At 47.6% G+C, this 20,056-nt stretch overlaps 1 protein-coding gene across 1 annotated transcript in view; it reads right to left on the bottom strand.

Moving 5' to 3' along the window:
- LOC121278118 (dynein heavy chain 8, axonemal-like) overlaps positions 1-20,056 on the bottom strand; it is a 2,067,071-nt gene that overhangs the window by 1,429,856 nt on the left and 617,159 nt on the right. The window contains 1 exon segment of the mRNA XM_041188205.1: positions 8,222-8,338. Coding sequence (XP_041044139.1) covers positions 8,222-8,338 — 117 coding nt within the window.

Below are 20,056 nucleotides of genomic sequence, written 5' to 3'. Positions count from 1 at the left end.
CCTTAAGAATTATTGTTTCAGGATAAGGAGGGTAAGAGGGAAATATTGATGAAGACTCAAATGCCAATTGAAGGATTTACCTCAACTCATAGTGTGCATTCCTGTGAGAATCTATTAGGCCAAAAGTAGGTTGGGTATGATTGGCCATTTGTTCTTCTCAGGGGAATGTGAAAAGGTCAGAAGGACCCAACTATAAAGGGGCCATGGATAAAATACATATGCAAAATCCTCCAAATAACCCTACACATTGCAACTGAGAGGTTCAGGCTTTCCACAGCTCAACGCTTGCAGTCATTAAATGAGTACAAGGCTGGACTCTAGTCTACTGTAAAGGAGGCAGCCTTATGGTGCCCTGATAGCACCTGATTGTACTCATCCAGATCCAACCTCCCTTGTGAATGCGCTGTCATGCCTAGGCGTTGAGGGGAGTGGGGTGGGGGTGGGAGGGAACTCAGCAACCAGTGATCCTTAAGACTATGCTATAGCTGCAAGAGGGGATCTGGGAATGGAATGTCTGGCCTGAGGGCAGCCCAAGGGCTTCACAATGACTCCCTAGCTTGGTGATGGCAGGTGATCATTGCAGAGTAAGGTTCAATCACGTCTCTCAACTATTTTTCCACAGAGACAAGGAGAAGTGCAGAATGCAGACAGCAAGCAATCCTAATATAAAAACAAAAAACTGCGGATGCTGGAAATCCAAAACAAAAACAGAATTACCTGGAAAAACTCAGCAGGTCTGGCAGCATCGGCGGAGAAGAAAAGAGATGACGTTTCGAGTCCTCATGACCCTTCGACAGAACTAGGTGAATCCAAGGAATGGGTGAAATATAAGCTAGTTTAAGGTGGTGGTGGTTGGGGGTGGGGAGGTGGTGGTGGGTTGGGTGGGGGGAGAGAAGTGGAGGGGGGTGGTGTGGTTGTAGGGACAAACAAGCAGTGATAGAAGCAGATCATCAAAAGATGTCACAGACAACAGAACAAAAGAACACATAGGTGTCGAAGTTGGTGATATTATCCAAACGAATGTGCTAATTAAGAATGGATGGTAGGGCACTCAAGGTATAGCTCTAGTGGGGGTGGGGGGAGCATAAAAGATTTAAAAATATTTAAAAATAATGGAAATAGGTGGGAAAAAGAAAAATCTATATAATTTATTGGAAAAAAAACAAAAGGAAGGGGGAAGAAACAGAAAGGGGGTGGGGATGGAGGAGGGAGGTCAAGACCTAAAGTTGTTGAATTCAATATTCAGTCCGGAAGGCTGTAAAGTGCCTAGTCAGAAGATGAGGTGTTGTTCCTCCAGTTTGCGTTAGGCTTCACTGGAACAATGCAGCAAGCCATGGACAGACATGTGGGCAAGAGAGCAAGGTGGAGTGTTGAAATGGCAAGCGACAGGGAGGTTTGGGTCATTCTTGCAGACAGACTGCAGGTGTTCTGCAAAGCGGTCGCCCAGTTTACGTTTTGTCTCTCCAATGTAGCGGAGACCGCATTGGGAGCAACGAATGCAGTAGACTAAGTTGGGGGAAATGCAAGTCAAATGTTGCTTCACTTGAAAGGAGTGTTTGGGCCCTTGGACGGTGAGGAGAGAGGAAGTGAAGGGGCAGGTGTTACATCTTTTGCGTGGGCATGGGGTGGTGCCATAGGTGGGGGTTGAGGAGTAGGGGGTGATGGAGGAGTCGACCTGCCTTCACAGTTTTCATGAAACCGAGGAGGAGGAGAAGGGCCCATTGCCATCAGGCAGGGCAAAGGGAAGAGCCTCGCCCTGAGGCACATGGGCCAGCTGGGCCCCATGAAGACTCAGAAGTTGAGGAGTAGAGACCAAATCCACTGAGGCGTTTGGTGCGACCCAGGTGTACCAAAGCTGCTTCTCATATTTGCAGATGAGCGAGAGTCAGTGCTGAAGATGCCTTCACTAGTTAAAGATACGGTGGCTCACATCTGCCAAATTCTTCATGAAAGCCGTCCATTGCCATGGCTCTAAATGTGACTATAGCATTCAACATTTTTGTGGGTGGATCTTTCCATGGTGCCACTGGCGACCACTGCAGAATATCACAATCCTCTGCTCATAAATGCATACAAGAAGTCACCAACGCCCTAATCAGTAAGGAACACATCTAGTTCTCCCTGGATGAAGCCAGCTAGGCTGCCAGAACGGTGGGAATTGCAGCAATCTCCTGCTTCCCACAGGTGCAGGGTGACATCGATTGCACACTGTTTTTCCATTTGTTTATGGGATGTGGGTGTTGCTGGCTAGGCCAGCGTTTATTGCCCTTCCCTAATTGCCCTTGTTCAGAATCAACCACATTGCTCTGGGTCTGGAGTCATATGCAGGCCAGACCAAATAAGGATGGTAGATTTCCTTCCCTGAAGGACATTAGTGAACACATATGGCATTAAGAGCTTCCAGGCAGTCACTCGGATTTATCAATAGAAAAGGCTTCCACTCTCTCAATGTGCAGCTGATCTGTAATCACCAGAAACAGATTATGCAGGCCTATACAAGCTCACACGGCTCTTCCATCTTGAGTCATTTGCAGATGCTACAGACCTTCGAGGCCCCTCAGCGCAATGGTTGGCTCATTTGTGACAAAAGTTACTCCCAAAAGATGTGGCTGATGGCCCCCTTTTGATCACCACAGAGTGCTACAGAGGAGAGGTACAATGCAGCTTATTCTGCAACATGCTCCTTGATTGAGCAGACCATTGGCATTTGAAGATATGTTTCAGAAATCTGGACTGGTCAGGCGGCCCACTCCAGCACTCTCCCCAGAAGGTCCAAGAATTATTGTGGTTTGCTGCGCTCCATACAACCTGGTGCTCCAATGGTGGGATGAGTTGCCACATGGAAGGATGGAGTGGCTGTACATCTCCTCCGATGAAGTGGTTGCTGAAAGGGATGACCTCAAAGGGGGCAAGGATGTTGGTGCCCCACAGGAAGTGGTCATAGCACGAGGCAGTTGTGCCCGTGAGGCCCTTATAGCGACAATGTTCCAGGGCAATGAAAATGACTAACTCATACAAATCCCTTTCACCTGCTCCCTCTATGCAACATGGACATTAACACTTTCTTTGAAACATAGAAACATAGAAAATAGAAACAGGATTAGGTCATTCGGCCCTTCGAAAATACATGGCAGATGCAATATAACGTGGATAAGTGTGAAGTTATCCACTTTGGTAGGAAAACAGAATGGCAGATTATTATTTAAGTGATAGATTGGGAAATGTTGATGTACAAAGGGTCCTGGATGTCCTTGTACACCAATGATGGAAATCAAGCATGCAGGTGTGGCAAGCAGTTAAGAAGGCAAATGGTATATTGGCCTTCATTGCAAAAGGACTTGAATACAGGAGCAAGGATGTCTTACTGCAGCTATACAGGGCCTTGGTGAGACCACACCTGGAAGACTGTATGCAGTTTTGGCCTCCTTACCCAAGAAAGGAAATACTTGCCATAGGGAGAGTGCAGAGAAGGTTCACCACATTGATCCTGGGATCGCAGGATTGTCATATGAAGAGAGCTTGAGGAAACATCATCCCTGCATCCAGTCTGCCCAATCTTTTCAGAATTTTAAACGTTTCAATGAGATCCTCTCTCATTCTTCTAAACTTAAGTGAATACAGGCCTAGTCATCCCATTTTCAAGGCAGCATTTGACCAAGTGTGGCAGCAAGGAGCCCTAGCAAAACTGGAGTCAATGGGAATCAGGAGAAAAACTCTCCACTGGCTGGAGTCAAACCAAGCACAAAGGAAGATGGTTGTGGTTTTTGGAGGTCAGTCATCCCAGCTCCAGGACATCACTGCAAGCGTTCCTCAGGATAGTGTCCTAGGCCCAACCATCTTTAGCTGCTTCGTCAATGACCTTCCTTCCAACATAAGGTCAGGAGTGGGGATGTTTGTTGGTGATTGCACAATGTTCAGCACCATTCGCGACTCCCCAGATATTGAAGCAGTCCATCCATGTCCAAATGCAGCAAAACCTGGACAATATCCAGGCTTGGGCTGACAAGTGGCAAGTAACATTTGCGCCACACAAGTGTCAGGCAATGACCATCTCCAACAAGAGAGAATCTAACTATCGCCCCTTGATGTTCAATTACATTACCATCACTGAATCCCCCACTATCAACATCCTGGGGGTTACCATTGACCAGAAACTGAACTGGACTAGCCATATAAATACTGTGACTACAAGAGCAGGTCAGAGGCTAGGAATCGTCAGACAAGTAACTCGCCTCCTGACTCCCCAAAGCCTGTCCACCATCTACAAGGCACAAGTCAGGAATGTGATGGAATACTCCCCATTTGCCTGGATGAATGCATCTCCTGCAACACTGAAGAAGTTGGGCACCATCCAGGACAAAGCGGTCTGCTTGATTGGCACCACATCCACAAACATTCACACCCTCCACCACCGATGCACAGTAGCAGCAGTGTGTACCATCTACAAGATGCACTGCAGGAATTCACCAAGGCATCTTAGACAGCATCTTCCAAACCCATGACCGCTACCATCTATAAGGACAAGGGCAACAGATAGGTGGGAACGCCACCACCTGGAAGTTCCCCTCCAAGTCACTCACCATCCTGACTTGGAAATATATTGCCGTTCCTTCACTGTCGCTGGGTCAAAATCCTGGAACTCACTTCCTAACAGCACTGTGGGTGTTCCTATACCACATGTACTGCAGGGTTCAAGAAGGCAGCTCACCACCACCTTCTCAAGGGCAACTAGGAATGGGCAATAATTGCTGGCCCAGCCAGCGAAGCCCACATCCTGTGAATGAATAAAAAAAAAAGATGACTAGGTCTATTGTTCTGCATTGTGCAGGTCGAGAGTGGAAACTACTATAGGGATAAGGTTTCACCATAAATACAGCCATGACATCATGCTGCAGGCTGCCATGAAAGGCTAAGGTTCTCAAATATTGCTTAACCTATAACCCATAACCAAACCTAACAGATATTACATGGAGACCACTGAAATATACAATGGGTTAGAATGACTCCAATGTGAGTAGCCTATAAAATCTATACAATCCACAGAGGACAGACTTCAGTGCAGCTGTATCAGGAGAATAAACAAAACTACAAAATCTATACTCATGATGCAAGTCTTACATATGAATTGCCCAACCACTATGCTGATGGCTTTGTTCATATCATTCCTTTGGACAGAAAGGCGACTTACTAAACTGAGAAAGGCGACTTACTGAACTGAGATTGAGTGAAACACCACAGACCTAAGGGACGCAATAAGTGATAAGTGAAGAGTGAAGAAAGTCATCTGTTACACTTGGATGACCTTGGAGCATTACATCAGGTAGAAGAGCCATTCACTGGATGAGACTTTCAGAAAAGCAAAATATATTTATATGTGTAAAGTCTATACAGTGAGTTAACATCTGTGCCACCATTGTGCTCCCATTGGTGCTTAATTTTCCTAACCCCACTGCTACATCTAGGTACATCCCCGATATCTGTAGCAGAATGGAGGCAGGATGTGAATTGCCACACCCTGCTGTCTGTGATGATCTTGGCAGGTGTCCTCTGGATGCCCGAGGCCTGGAGGGCCCTGGCCTGCATTGGTTCTTTTGCTGTGGGGCAGGTGCACCCTACTCAACCTGACCAGCTGGAGTTGCTGGGGTAACAGGGAGAGGACATCTGGAGCAGCTGGACAGTCTTGGGGAGTCCTGACTAGTTTGTCCCAGGATGTTCGGCTGATGGAACTCCAACGTGTGGGTGCCCAAGGCCCCTCCCTGACTCCTTGAAGAGAAGGGGCTCCTGGACAGAGATCGATCCCGCTCATGGCTAGAGTGATGGTGTGCAGCTCCAAGCACATAACTGGCAAAAAACTGCTGGACCAGGGTTTCCATGGCAGAGGCCACCCTTCCAATGGTGACCTCGATGCGCTTACATGTCAGCGCTACGACATTAGGCAGATCATGGAAAGAATACTCCATCCTCTGTTCTGATATGATGACGGCCTCTGAAAACCCCTCCTGCTGTACCCCTGCCTGTCTTTGGAGCTCTCACATTTCTCTGAGGGCCAATTTCAGAGGCGCGTCATCAGACTTGGAATCAGCAGGAGCTTTGCATGCAGCAGTACTCCAAGTATTGAAGACCTTGGTTGTCACTACCTCTGCCTGCTTTGGAAACATTTCTGTGCTGTGCTCACCAGATATTGACCCCTAGCATGCTCTAGAACTAGGTCCCACCAAAGTGTTTGTCTCTGCGCCGGTGGAGAGTGCAGGTGAATGTAGTGACAAGTCTTCATCAGATGCTTCCCCTGCCCCTCATCTGAGGTGTTATGGGGCTGGGGCTGATGGGCTGGCTGATGGTGTTCAGTGGCCTTTTCTTGCTGGTGGTTGTAATAGAGGGAAGAGATAATTAGTGATTCACTAGGGAGTCACCTACGTTAAAAAGCACTCACAGGGTCAGCAGGTGGGCAATGATTCCTGGATGGCCCCTCACTGGCTTATTGGGAGATGCCGATCTCACCTTCAGCATGGGAACAGTCCTTGTCCTTGCCAGCCAGTTCTGCTGCCTACTCCTCAGAGGAGTTGAGTGGCCTGAGCTCCAGAATCCACACTCTGGTCTGGGATCTCTCCCCCTTGTTGTGGGCGATCCTGTCCTGTATAAAGGCAGGTGGACAGACTGTGAGCAGAATGGATGCAAATGCAGATAATAAGCATGCATGCCTACTGTGTGTGCTGATTTGACCTATGTGAGGCTATGTGAAGATGGGACTTATGCAACATGCCACAAGGAATTAAGATGTTAAAGTGTGTGTGAAAGAATCAGTGCTGATATTCCTTGTGCTGGTAGTCCGTGAGATCCCTGTGGACTGTAATCCTGCAAATGCCTGATGGCCTTATGAGAGCATCAGTTGAGAGTGAGGAAAATGTTGACTTACTGTGGTGGAGCAGATGAGATCATTCAACCTTTTTCTGCACTGGAGAGTGGTCCTCTTCTTCCGAGGTCCACAGGTGCTGACCTCCCTGGCAACCTCCTTCCAAGCCTGCATGGTGAAGTTGGTGGTCCTCCAGCTCCCATCACAGAGATAGAGGACCACCCGCCTGTCCTAGCCTCCCTGGAGGAGTGTCTCCATTAACCTATCACTGAACTTTGGCACAAAGGGCCTGCCTCTTTGGGGGACCATCACTGGCCACAATGAGTCCTGGGCTGCAGAGAGTGAATGAAGGGTCAGTCACGAGGGGACATAAGTTCAAGGTGAGGGGCAGGAGGTTTAGGAGGGATGTGAGGAAAAACTTTTTTACCCAGAGAGTGGTGATGGATGGAATGCGCTGCCTGGGAGGATAGTGGAGGCGGATTGCCTCACGTCCTTTAAAATGTACCTGGATGAGCACTTGTCACATTATAACATTCAAGGCTATGGGCCAAGTGCTGGTAAATGGGATTAGGTAGGTAGGCCAGGTGTTTCTCAGGTGTTGGTGCAGACTCGATGGGCTGAAGGGCCTCTTCTGCACTCTGTGATTCTGTGTCATTTAAATATGGCAGCCAGAACTTCGACCAGATGAGGTATGGCGGGGTGGACGAATACCAGCCTGCCCGCCATGAGATTTGACGAGTTGCTCATTTATGCATAAATAATATACTGACAAGCGGGCAATCTGGCTTGGCCACCCAACCCACTAGCCAGTTGGAGTCGTGCCAACGTTTCTACCCACCACCGCGCTTAGTTTCCCAGGAAGAAAATTCTGCCTGTAACTTGGAAACTAATAATGCAACTTAGGTTAGACAGGTCTGTAGGGCCTGATAATTTTCACCTGCAGTTCATAAAAGGACATAAATGAGGAGACTGCAGATGTGTTAGCTTTAACCTTGCAAAGCATTTTTGTTTCAGGTGTTAAGCAAAATGGTTGAATATTTGCTTAACTCACTCATAAATTATATATGAACAGTCAGGCTTAAAATTTCCTGTATTTACCGTATTTAAAATAAAGACCTTCAAAATATTAATGCCCTTTTTGCTTCTTAATCCCCTCCTCCACCCTCAGGGGACAACCTGGTTTGCATATGGAGGGTGAAATAATGAGAAGAATTGATTGCTATAAAAATACATTGTAATTACAAGCTGCCTTTCATCTGACTCTTGTAATACCTTGTCACTAATTCCCAAATTCAAATGAAATGTTCTGTTCCCACTATCCTTATACTTCAGTTTAATAAGTATTTGTAAAGTTTTTAGAAATCTACTTACTGTCTTGAGCAATGCAGTCAACTCATCTATGGCTGTGCCTACATCAGAGAAGAATTGGTCATGTGTTATTGATGACCAATTCAGTGAAGTAATTCCTTGTCTCAGAATTGATTCAATCTAAAGGAAAGAAACAATGGACCATGCATGTGAAATTATCATGAGGAATCCTCAACCAAATATAAAAGCTGTTATCATTGATACCTGGTTTATCTGTTCTTTATCTCACCTATTGTCATATATAGTGCAAATAGAGCCAACCTGTAACATGGTGCTTTAGGTTATTTTTAAACAAATGGAAATATCATATTCACCACAAATATTAGAATTTATCCAAACAATGTTAAGAAGAAGAAATTAAGAACATAGAATGTAATTATTTCAGTCATAACTTGCTACAGCTTTTCTCTGCTTGAGTCAATAGGTTTTAAATTCAAGTATTGCTACCAACAGCACCAAAGACATATGAACTGATCTTTCATCCTGTTGCTGTTGTGTGATCTTACAATGTGCAATATGGTTGCTAATAACAGCACTTCCAAGTAAGCCATAGATCACACATAGATGTGAGACATCTGAGATGTTTTTGAAATCTTCCTTCTTTCTTAACTTTTAATATTACATTTTAGATTTGGCTGGTGCGATGGGTTAGTATTCCGACATGCCATCAGTGAATGTATGGGGTGAGATGAGACTGTGAAATTAAGGCAACAATTGGCTGACAGTAGCATCAAGGACCCCAAGCATTTTGTGTGGTCGGGCCAATTAAGGCCTGCCCAGCGGGGTTCCGACTCCCCTGTTCATCGGGAAAATTAAATTGGCAGCAGGCGTGTTCAGACTGCTGGTTCCAATGGGGAACCAGCAGTCTGTATAATGAGCGGCCAGGCAGCCTCCGTTAGGCTGTTAACCATGGCCAGTCATCGGGCAGCACAAGATGTGAAGGCAGAGGAAGAGAAGGGGGGCAGACTGCAGGATAGGCCAGCAGGGGGAGGGCACTATGCCCCTTGGTTCTCAGATGCCTGCCTCGCTGTCCTCCTCGAAGAGGTGTCCAACCATTGGGATGTCTTGTTTCCAGAGGATGGGAGGAGGAGGGCCCCCTGTGTCACCAGGCAGGCGTGGCAGGAGGTGGCGGAGGCTGTTAGGTCTCATGACAATGTGCGGTGCACCGGAACGCAGTGCCGCAAGTGCTTCAATGATTTGCTGCGCTCTGGAAGGGTGAGTACCATGTCAGCCTTGGCCATTTGACCCAGCAGGTAGCCTTAGCCTTTGAGGCCCCCGCCCCCCATCGCCCCACATCTTAGTGTCGTTACTGCATTGGGCATTTGGAGCTCGCTGGGTGGGGAAACAGATAGTGACCATGCTTACATCAGCCTTAGTGGTTGAGGAGAAGCTGGGTCCTCCCCACAGCATATGTTGATGTTTTTCGCATTTGAGTAGTCTGGGGGCAACCTGCAGGGGAGGCAGATAAACACATACTCAGAACTCCAACACATGTCTTATTGATGGCGAAGAGTTGGTGGAAGGGGAGCCTCAAGGTGTCGTGGCCAAGAGCCATCTGCTGGCCTAAGCGCCGCACCTAGTTGCGCCTCCTTGCCATGGGCACTAAGATCCATGTGTAATTCAAAGTGATGGACGCCGAATGTGTCCAAGGTGTCCGTTGGGGGAGTGGGTTTGGACCAGCCGTACTATCTTCTGGGGACTGATCACTAGTAGTGTCGACAGGAGCCGCTGGAGGCCTCAGATGGGCCACTGTGGGCGGGGTGCGCATGCGCATGCAGAGTACATGAGCGATCAGCCCCAATAAATGCTCTTCTCTATTCTGCAGGCAAAAACTGAGAGCAATATGCGGGAACGGCAGCGGATTGGTGGTGTGCATGTCGTGCTGCAGCGCCTCACCACCTATGAGGAGCAGGTCATGGAGCTGGGGAGGAGGCCGGCGGCCAGGTCGGCAGGTGTCGGCGTGGCTGGGGTGCAGCGGCCACAGTCCCATCCACCCTGTCTCCTCACCATCAAAACTACTAATGATTGCTGCAATTGTTAATGCAGCAACACTGCTCATTCAGACTGATACAGTCAGATGTGTGGGTCATACACAAAGGTCCCTCGGCCCCTTGAGGATGCGTGTCTCTAGCACCTTCCAAAGTCGCCTTATCCTATTTGTGATCATTATCCCCATGGCCTAACATGCCATGCCATCGCTGCTGCACATCCAAAGACTTATTGCACCTTACGGGGGTTTGTACCTCCACCACCCTTTCAGCCAGTGCATCCCACATTACCCTGTCCAAAAGATCCTCAGCACCTCACCTATCAACCTCATGGCACTCAACTTAAATAAATGCCACCACGGTAGGCATCAATGCACCAAGGGAGCTGTCAATCTCCTGTGCTCCACAGCAAGTGTCGCAAGTGTTTGCAATGTTTCCTCATCACTCCAACTCCAGGCCAGCATGCATCCAGGTCAGGAACCTCTGCACTCTCCCCATTCCAATGCCATCCATCCCATGAAGTGCAGGTCACAACTGAATGCAGAAGTGTAGATGTGGCCTTGACAGCGTTTTCTGCACTTGCAACATGACCTCCCTTTTCCTATATTCTATTCCTCGGCTAATAAAGGCACATCTGGCTTCGACCTTGTTAAACGCTTCATGTTCCTGTTCTGCTACCTTAACCGGTCTGCCCAGCAAGGTTCCTGTAATCGTTAATCACTTCCCACGGTCCTACCATTACTCATGTATTCCCATACCTTGCTTGTCTTGCCCAAGTGCTCAACCTCACACTTATCCACATAACATTCCATGTGGCATTCCTTAGGCCATCTGACCAGCCTGTCTGTATGTGTGTGTAATGTTTGGGCCTCCTCTTGACTATTTACCGCCCCACCAATGTTCGTTTTCTTAGGTTCTTGAAGGGTGAGCGACTTATGAGGCTGGAGGGGAAAGGGATGAAAGGTGTTACTTACTGAAATCTGATGCACTGTCCTTGTTGTTAATCACCATCGCATGGCCGCCACCAACAAGTTTGGAGCCCCCCTCCACACCTGTGGGCCAAGATGTGCAACTTTCGGCACATCATTTCAGCCAGCCAGGCACCAGCACAACGACAAACACTTCAGTGGGGAATGTAATGTCAGCTAGTTTCCCGGGTCACAGTGTAGAGGGCACTTCACAATCGCTGGAGGAGATGGCAGGGACAGAGAGTGCCGATGGTGCCAGCAGCTGGAGGACTGCAAGGGGTGAGGCACATACTGAGTCTGGCACTGATGATGTGCCTCTGGAGGTGTCAACCATGCAGCAGCTGCAAGACAAGCAGCCAGGTGCACGGGAGCATCTGGCAGGGTTGCATGAGGGTGTGCTTCAGTTGGTCTCTGTGGTGGAGGAGTCCAGGCAGAGTGTCAGTGAAGGCATGAACCTCAGGACAGTGCTTCAGGCTTCTTCCGTTGAGAAATTGGTGACTCTCATGGAGAGGGGCTTCAATTGGATTGAGACTCTTCTGATTGGGTTACGTTCTGACCTACAAGCCCTCACAGCACTAATGGCCAAAGGTGGTCATTCACAATGTGGGAGACGTTTTGGGCACCAAGAGTCACTGATCGGTGCCCATCCATCTGCAGTAAGCAGGGAGGTCCAATGTGACCTCAAGGCAGCACAGCATCTGCCTGTCATCGCTGCGAGCTCCTTTCAGGGCACTCTGGATGAGGGCAGCAGCTCCTCCACCCCTCTGCCAGTGACCGTTGCATCTGTAGAGGCTGCGACAACTGGGGAGGTGCCAGTTCTGGAACTGGCCGCTCCCTCCCAGGTGGGGCCATCACAGGCTCCACGGGCCAAAGGACATCTGCCAAGGTCATCGACACCAACAGGACAGCAGAGTCAGCAGGCTGTCTCACAAGCCACTCCGAGCGATAGTGCAGCACCTAGACGTAGCACCCGCAAACGTAAGCATAAGGTACGTTAGGCACTCCACGGGTTTGTTACTGGTGATTTTTTGTTGGCCCTAGATTAGGGAAAATATAATTATATACGTCTGAGCAACGTTTGTGTTTTATTTTGGTGGGAATAAAGTCCACTTTTCTGACCATGGCTGAGGGTGTTTCCTTTGTGTTGCATTTGTATGTTTCACAGACATCTCATGAGTGTTTGAGTGGACATTGATGTATCTGTACTAAGTCCTTAGTTGCAGCTGATGAGGTGGAAGATGTAGCACCTAAGTGCCATGTGTGGAAGTGCCAGGCATTGCTGGTCCTGCTGATCCATGTGTGTGGAGCTAGCTGAAGATTCATTGGATTAAAGTGTCCCGGGTGTCCCTGCCTCCTTGGTGTAGTAGCTGGTGTGCTGCCCCTCATCATCGCCCTGTGTTTCCTCATCCTTTGAGCCACCGCTGGATTCATCATGTGCGGCCTCATCCACTGCGTCAAGGTCTTCATCATCAACTGCAATCCCCCTTTCCAGCGCAAGATTGTGCAAAGCGCAGCGTGCTACCACAATCACAGAGATGCAATCTGGGGGGTACTGGAGTGTGCCCCCTGAGCAGCCCAGGCAATTGAAGCGCATCTTGAGAATACCGATGGCTCTCTCCACCACAGCCCTTGTGGTGCCCTGGCTCCTAATGTAGCGCTCCTCAGCTTCTCTGCCCTTGGATGGTGGAGAGGAGTCATGAGCTACCTTCTGAGGGGATAGCCGTTATTACCCACCAGTCAACCATCCAGCCAAGCCAGAGCACTGAAGAGCGCCGGCACCTGGGAGTGTCTGAGGATGTAGGCGTTGTGGGAGCTGCCTGGGTATCTTGTACAAACTTGCAGAGTCTGCATCCTGTGATCACACACTACCTGCACGTTCATGGAGTGGAAACCCTTCCTGTTGACGAAGGCACCGGGCTCACCTGCTGATGCCTTAATGGCCACACGTGTCCCAATCTATTGCACCCTGGACACGGGGGAAGCCAACAATGGCTGCGAAGCCTCATGCTCGCTGTATCTGACTTGCGTGGTCGCAGCGGAAGTGGATAAATGTCAATACCCGTCCGAACAGAGCGTCTGTAACCTGCTTGACACAAGTGTGGACAGCTGATTGGGAGACACCGCAAAGATCACCCACTGAGCCCTGGAAGGAGCCAGATGCATAGAGGTGGAGGGCAACAGTGACCTTCAGCGCCGCTGGCATGGGGTGTCCACCCACATAGTTAGGGGTGATCTCAGGGCCAATCATCTGACAAGTATAGTTAACTGTCTCCCTTGACTGACGGAGCCTCCTTTGGCACTGCAGCTCAGTCGTATCGAGGTAGCTGCTTCGCCGCCTTAATACCCTGGCAACAGGATAGTGATGTCTTCAGCGGCCCCTTTGACCTTGGACAACCTCCTGGCCCTGCGATCCTTGTGCCTGCGCCTGGCCTCCCAAAGGTGGCTTCCCTGGAGGCTAATTGTCCACTCCTGGCCTCCTCCTTATTCTATCCTTCCCTTCCTCCTCAGAGAAGCTGCCTCCAGTGGAGATGTCAGAACGCATACCCACGCTAAATGGAGGCCTCCGGAAAGCTGCAGGCCCGATAAAGATTGCTGTCTGCAGAGTGCTGAGCTGATGCTTCAAAGTACAGAGAAAGCTAGTGGAAATGGATCTGAACTGGTAGCAATCACACAGGCAAGTTTTAAAACACCTTCTGGATTAAATACTTCAGAAAAAACATGAACAACCCCTCTGAGCCCACATATCCCACCGTGGATGAGGTTTTTTAAATAATCAGTTACCTGCCTGCCCGTTGGGCCTGTGCGCCAAGGTGAAGATAGCACGGGCTCCTCAAAATCGGCTTCAATTGCCCAGTTAAGGGCCTTAAGAAGGCCTTTAATTAATGGTGGGTGCGTGCTGCGCTTCATAGCGCGCCCGCCCACCTAAATATCGTGATGCCACGCGCTGATGTCGGGACACTCGCGCGATATTTTAAGCGCTGAAGTGTGGGGTCCGCCACCCGCACTTCAGCCATAAAATTCTGCCCCCTGTGTGAGACCTTATCGAAAGCCTTCTGAAAATCCAATTATGCCACATTCACTGGTTCTCCTTTATCTATGCTACAAGTAGCATTCTCTAAAAAACTACAACAGGTTTGTTAAACATGATTTCATTAATTTCATTAATCCATGATTTCATTGATTTCATTAATCCATGTCGACTCTACCCAATTTTACCATTACTTCCTAAATGTCCAGTTATCACGTCCTTCATAACAGATTCAAACATTTTCCCTCCACATGACACCCAATTAACAGGTCTGTAGTTCTTCATTTTCCCTCTCCCTCTCTTCTTAAATAGTGGGGTTACATTGCTATTTTCCAGTCTGCAGGAACCTTTCAAGAATCTATAGAATTTTGAAATACCTCAATGCACCCACTATCCATGGCCACCTCCTTCAGCACTCAGAGATGGAGCTCATCTGGGCCAGCGGATTTATCAACCATCATTCCAGTTAACTTTTCAAGTCCTACCTCTTCATCAATATTAAATTTATTTCAGTGCCTAGCTTCACAAGTCCCTTGGTTGCCTAGTATTTCTAGATTATCCATATATTCTTCCATGAAGACAGATACAAAAGAGTTGTTTAGTTCCTCTATCATTTTCCTGTTTTCTACCAGAATTTCTCTTGTCTCCACCTGTAATAGGTTCCACATTTTCCTTTTCACAGACAAAAATAAACTTTTACAGTTCGCCTTTGTGTTTCTTGCTAACTTGCATTCATATTCTCTTTTCCCTGATCGCAGAGGAGAGTACACCTGAGTGTAACTTGGATCGAAATTGGAAATATGGTTCATCTGATAAGTTATGGTAAGTTTTTCCTCAAGTTTAAATTTAGATTAAAGGTCAGAGCCTGACATAAAACTTTCAAACTGCAAATGCGTTAAATAGCCTAGTTATATCAGAGCTCCCTGGCAGTGGCAGTAATCTGTCAATAAGCAGAAAGTGATGCCTTGAATAGGTGTTAATTACTGTAGCAGAATGCTGAGCTAGCATTGCAAATTGGGAGTGAGTCATTAGAACTCTATAAAAGCAGACAGGTTTCCAAGTCATACAGAGTTAGGGTGTGGATTGAGAGGAGGCTACGCCTAAATGCAATGTAGACTGAGTGTGAAATTGTGAATATAGTTCACATGGGAACTTGATGTAGAGGTACGAAGAGGTGGTCCTTTTTTAATTTATTCTTTCACAGGATGTGGGCATCACTGACTAGGCCATCATTTATTGCCCATCCTTAGTTGCCCTTTAGAAGGTGGTGCTGAACCGCTTTCTTATAAACAGCTGCAGCCCATATGGTGTAGGTACGTTAACAATGATGTTAGAAGGAAGTTCCAGGATTTTGACAGTGACAGTGAAGGAACAGCGATACAGTTCCAAGTCAGGATGGTGTGTGGCTTGCAGGGAAACTTGCAGATGCATCTGCTGCCCTTGTCCTTCTAGGTGGTAGTTACTACAGTGGCACAGACTATGGTACCGACTGCAGCCACTAAGCATTGGTGAGGGAGGGGTTGTATGTTGAAGGTGGACGGGGTGCCAATCAAGCTAACTGCTTTGTCCTACTTGTGGTAAGTTCTGTTGAGCTGCTTGACTGTTGTTGGAGCTGCAATCATCCAGGCAAGTGAAGAGTATTCCATCACACTCATGACTTGTGCCTTGTAGACAGGTTTAGGGGAGTCAAGAAGTGAGTTACTCTCAGCAGAATTCCCAGCTTCTGACCTGCTCTTGTAGCCACAGTATTTACTTGGCAGGTCCAGTTCAGCATCTGGTCAATGGTGTCCACAGGATATTGACAGTGGGGGGTTCAGTGATGGTAATGCCATAGAACATCCAGGGGTGATGGTTAGATTCTCTCTTGCTGGAAATGGTTATTGCCAGGCACTTGTGTGGCACAAGTGTTACTTGCCACTTATCAAACCAAGCCTGAATGTTGTCCAGGTCTTGTTGCATATGGACAAGGACTGCTTCAGTATCTGAGGAATTGAGAATGTTGCTCAACATTGTGCAATCATCAGTGCAAATCCCCACTTCTGACCTTATAATGGAGGAAATGTCATTGATGACGCAGCTGAAAATGGTTGGGCTGAGGACACTGCCCTGATGAACTCCTGCAGCGATGTTCCGGGACTGAGATTATTGGCTTCCAAGCCCACAAACATCTTCCTTTATGCTAAGTATGACTCCAACCTGGAGTCACTTGCCTGGATGAGTGCAGCTGCAACAACACTCAAGAAGCTCAACAGAACTTACCAGGACAAATCAGTCAGCTTGATTGGCACCCCATCCTCCACCTTTAACTTACAACCTCTCCGCCACAAAGCTCAGTGGATGCAGTCTGTACCATAGTCTGTAGCACTGCAGTAACTACCACCTAGAAAGACAAGGACAGCAGATGTATCTGCAAATTCCCCCCCCAACCACTGGAGTTTTCTCCTTGATTCCCATTGACTTCGGTTTTGTGAGGGCTTCTTGATGCCACAGTCAAATGCTGCCATGATATCAAGGGCAGTCACTCTCACCTCACCTCGCATTCAACTCTTTTGTCCATGTTTGGACAATGTCTGTAATGTGTGGCCCTGGCGGAACCAAAACTGAGCACTGATGAGCAGATTATTCTTTGTAAGTGCTGCTTGACAACATCTTCAATCAATGATCTTCCCCCCATCGTAAGGTCAGTTGTGAAGATGTTCACTGATGATTGCAGTGTTCAGTGCTATTCGCAACTCATCAGATACTCAAGTTGAAGTTTGAGCACAGATTGATGGGGCGGTAATTGGCTGGATTGGGTTTGTTAGACTTTTTGTGGACAGCACCTACCTGAGCAATTTTCCATATTGGCTAAGGACACTAAGTTGGGTTGTAGCTAGACTGGAACAAGTTGACACAGCTAGCTCTGCAAGACAAGTCTTCAGTACTACTGTCACTATGGCAGGAATGTTCTGCTCGGCCTCACACGCTGACGTGTAAAATGACGTGCGGTGACATCAGGCGTGCATCCCGACATCACCGTGTGTCATTCTAACCTTTCGTTTGGCGGGCACACACAGGAGTCAGCTGTGCACCCGCTGAACTATCAAAGGCCTGTTAAGGCCATTAATACACTAATTAACCTAATTGTCAGGGTTGCCTGTCCAACCTTAAGGTTGGCAGGCAGGGAAAGAGCCCAGGCGGCCTTTGAAGTTTTCATGAAACCTCATCCATGGGCGGCATGAGGTTTCATGAAGGGTTTATTGAATTAATAAAGATTTTTAAAAGCATGATAAACATGTCCCAGCTCATGTGACACTGTCACATGAGGGGACACGTATAAATGATTTTTAACTGTTTTTTATTTTGATGTTTCAAACTGAATATAATCCCCCTGAGGCAGCTCCAAGCCTCAGGATGGTTTCTGTGCTCTTTTGCACGCATACACGCAAGAGCGCAGACCCTGACTCTCCCTCCTCCCCCTGCCCACACAGGTAGCGCTACAGGGCTAAATATCCAAGGATATACATCCTTTCAAAAAGATAGGCAGGTTGGCAGAGGGGGTGGGGTTGCTTTGTTAGTAAGAAATGAAATTAAATCGATAGCAGGAAACGACGTAGGGTCAGATGATGTAGAATCTGTATGGGTAGAGTTAAAGAACCGCAAAGGTTAAAAAACCACAATGGGAGTTATGTACAGGCCTCCGAACAGTAGTCAGGATGTAGGGCACAAGATACATCAGGAGATAGAAAAGGTGTGTAAGAAAGGCAAGGTTACAGTGATCATAGGGGATTTCAATATGTAGGTAGACTAGGAAAATCAGGTTGGTAATGGATCCCAAGAAAAGGAATTTGTAGAATGTCTACGAGATGGCTTTTTGGAGCAGCTTGTGGTGGAGCCCACTAGGGAACAGGCAATTCTAGATTTAGTGATGTGTAATGAGGCAGACTTGATAAGGGAGCTTAAGGTGAAGGAACCCTTAGCAGGAAGTGACCATAATGTGATAGAATTTACCCGGCAATTTAAAAGGAAAAAGCTGGAATCAGGTGTAACGGTATTACAATTGAATAAAGGCAACTACAGAGGCATGAGGGAGGAGCTGGCCAGAATTGACTGGGAGATGAGCCTAGCAGGAAAGACAGTGGAACAGCAATGGCAGGAGTTTCTGGGAGTAATTTGGGAGACAGAGCAAAAATTCATCCCTAGGAAGAAGAAGCATGTTAAAGGGAGGACGAGGCAACCATGGCTGACAAGGGAAGTCAGGGACAGCATAAAAGCTAAAGCGAAAGCATACAATGCAGTGAAAAGCAGTGGGAAACCAGGGGATTGGGAAGCCTACAAAGACCAACAGAGGACAACTTAAAAAGAAATAAGGAGGGAGAAGATTAAATATGAGGGTAAACTAGCCAGTAATATAAAAGAAGATTGCAAGAGTTTTTTTAGATATATAAAGGGTAAGAGAGAGGCAAAAGTGCATATTGGGCTGCTAGAAAATGACGCTGGAGAAGTAATAGTGGGGAACAAAGAAATGGCGGAGGAACTGAACAGGTACTTTGCATCAGTCTTCACAGTGGAAGATACAAGTAACATCCCCAAAGTTCTAGAGAGTCGGAGGGCAAAGGTGAGTATGGTGGCCATTACCAAGGAGAAGGTGCTAGGAAAACTGAAAGGTCTGAAGGTGGATAAATCACCTGGACCAGATGGATTACACCCCAGAGTTCTGAAGGAGATAGCTGAAGACTGAAGGAGAGAGCTGAAGAGATAGTGGAGGTGTTAGTGGTGATCTTTCAGGAATCACTGGAGTCAGGGAGGGTCCCAGAGGACTGGAAAATCGCTAATGTAAACCCCCTTTTTAAGAAGAGAGTGAGGCAAAAGACGGGAAATTACAGGCCGATTAGCCTGACCTCGGTCATTTGTAAGATTTCAGAGTCCATTTTTAAGGATGAGATTTCAGAATACTTGGAAGTGCATGGTAAAATAGGGCAAAGTCAGTGTGGTTTCATCAAGGGGAGGTCATGCCTGACAAATCTGTTAGAATTCTTTGAGGAGATAACGAGTAGGTTAGACAAAGGAGAGCCAATGGATGTTATCAAATTGGACTTCCAGAAGGCCTTTGACAAGGTGCTGCACAGGAGGCTGCTCAGTAAGATAAGAGCCCATGGTGTTAGAGGCAAGGTACTAGCATGGATAGAAGATTGGCTGTCTGGCAGAAGGCAGAGAATGGGGATAAGGGGATCCTTCTCAGGATGGCGGCCAGTGACTAGTGGAGTTCCACAAGGCTCTGTGTTGGGACCACAACTTTTCACTTTATACATTAATGATCCAGATGAAGGAACTGAGGGCATCCTGGCTAAGTTTGCAGATGATACAAAGATAGGTGGAGGGACAGGTAGTATTGAGGAGGCGGGGAGGCTGCAGAAAGATTTGGACAGGTTAGGAGAATGGGCAAAGAAGAGGCAGATGGAATACAACGTGGGGAAGTGTGAGGTCATGCACTTTGGTCGGAAGAATAGAGGCACAGACTATTTTCTAAATGGGGAGAGAATTCAGAAATCTGGAATGCAAAGGGACTTGGGAGTCGTAGTCCAGGATTCTCTTAAAGTTAACTTGCAGGTTGAGTCTGTAGTTAGGAAGGCAAATGCAATGTTGGCATTTATTTTGAGAGGACTAGAATATAAAAGCACCAATGTGCTGCTGAGGCTTTATAAGGCTCTGGTCAGACCACATTTAGAATATTGTCAGCAATTTTGGGCCCTGTATCTCAGGAAGGATGTGCTGGCCCTGGAGAGGATCCAGAGGAGGTTCACAAGAATGATCCCAGGAATGAAAGGCTTAACATATGAGGAACGTTTGAGGACTCGGGGTCTATACTCGATGG

The sequence above is a fragment of the Carcharodon carcharias genome, chromosome 5, assembly GCF_017639515.1.
Source record: "Carcharodon carcharias isolate sCarCar2 chromosome 5, sCarCar2.pri, whole genome shotgun sequence".
Lineage (NCBI taxonomy): Eukaryota > Metazoa > Chordata > Chondrichthyes > Lamniformes > Lamnidae > Carcharodon > Carcharodon carcharias.
The sequence above is the reverse complement of the archived record's forward strand: the minus strand, read 5'-3'. Positions and strand labels throughout refer to the sequence as shown.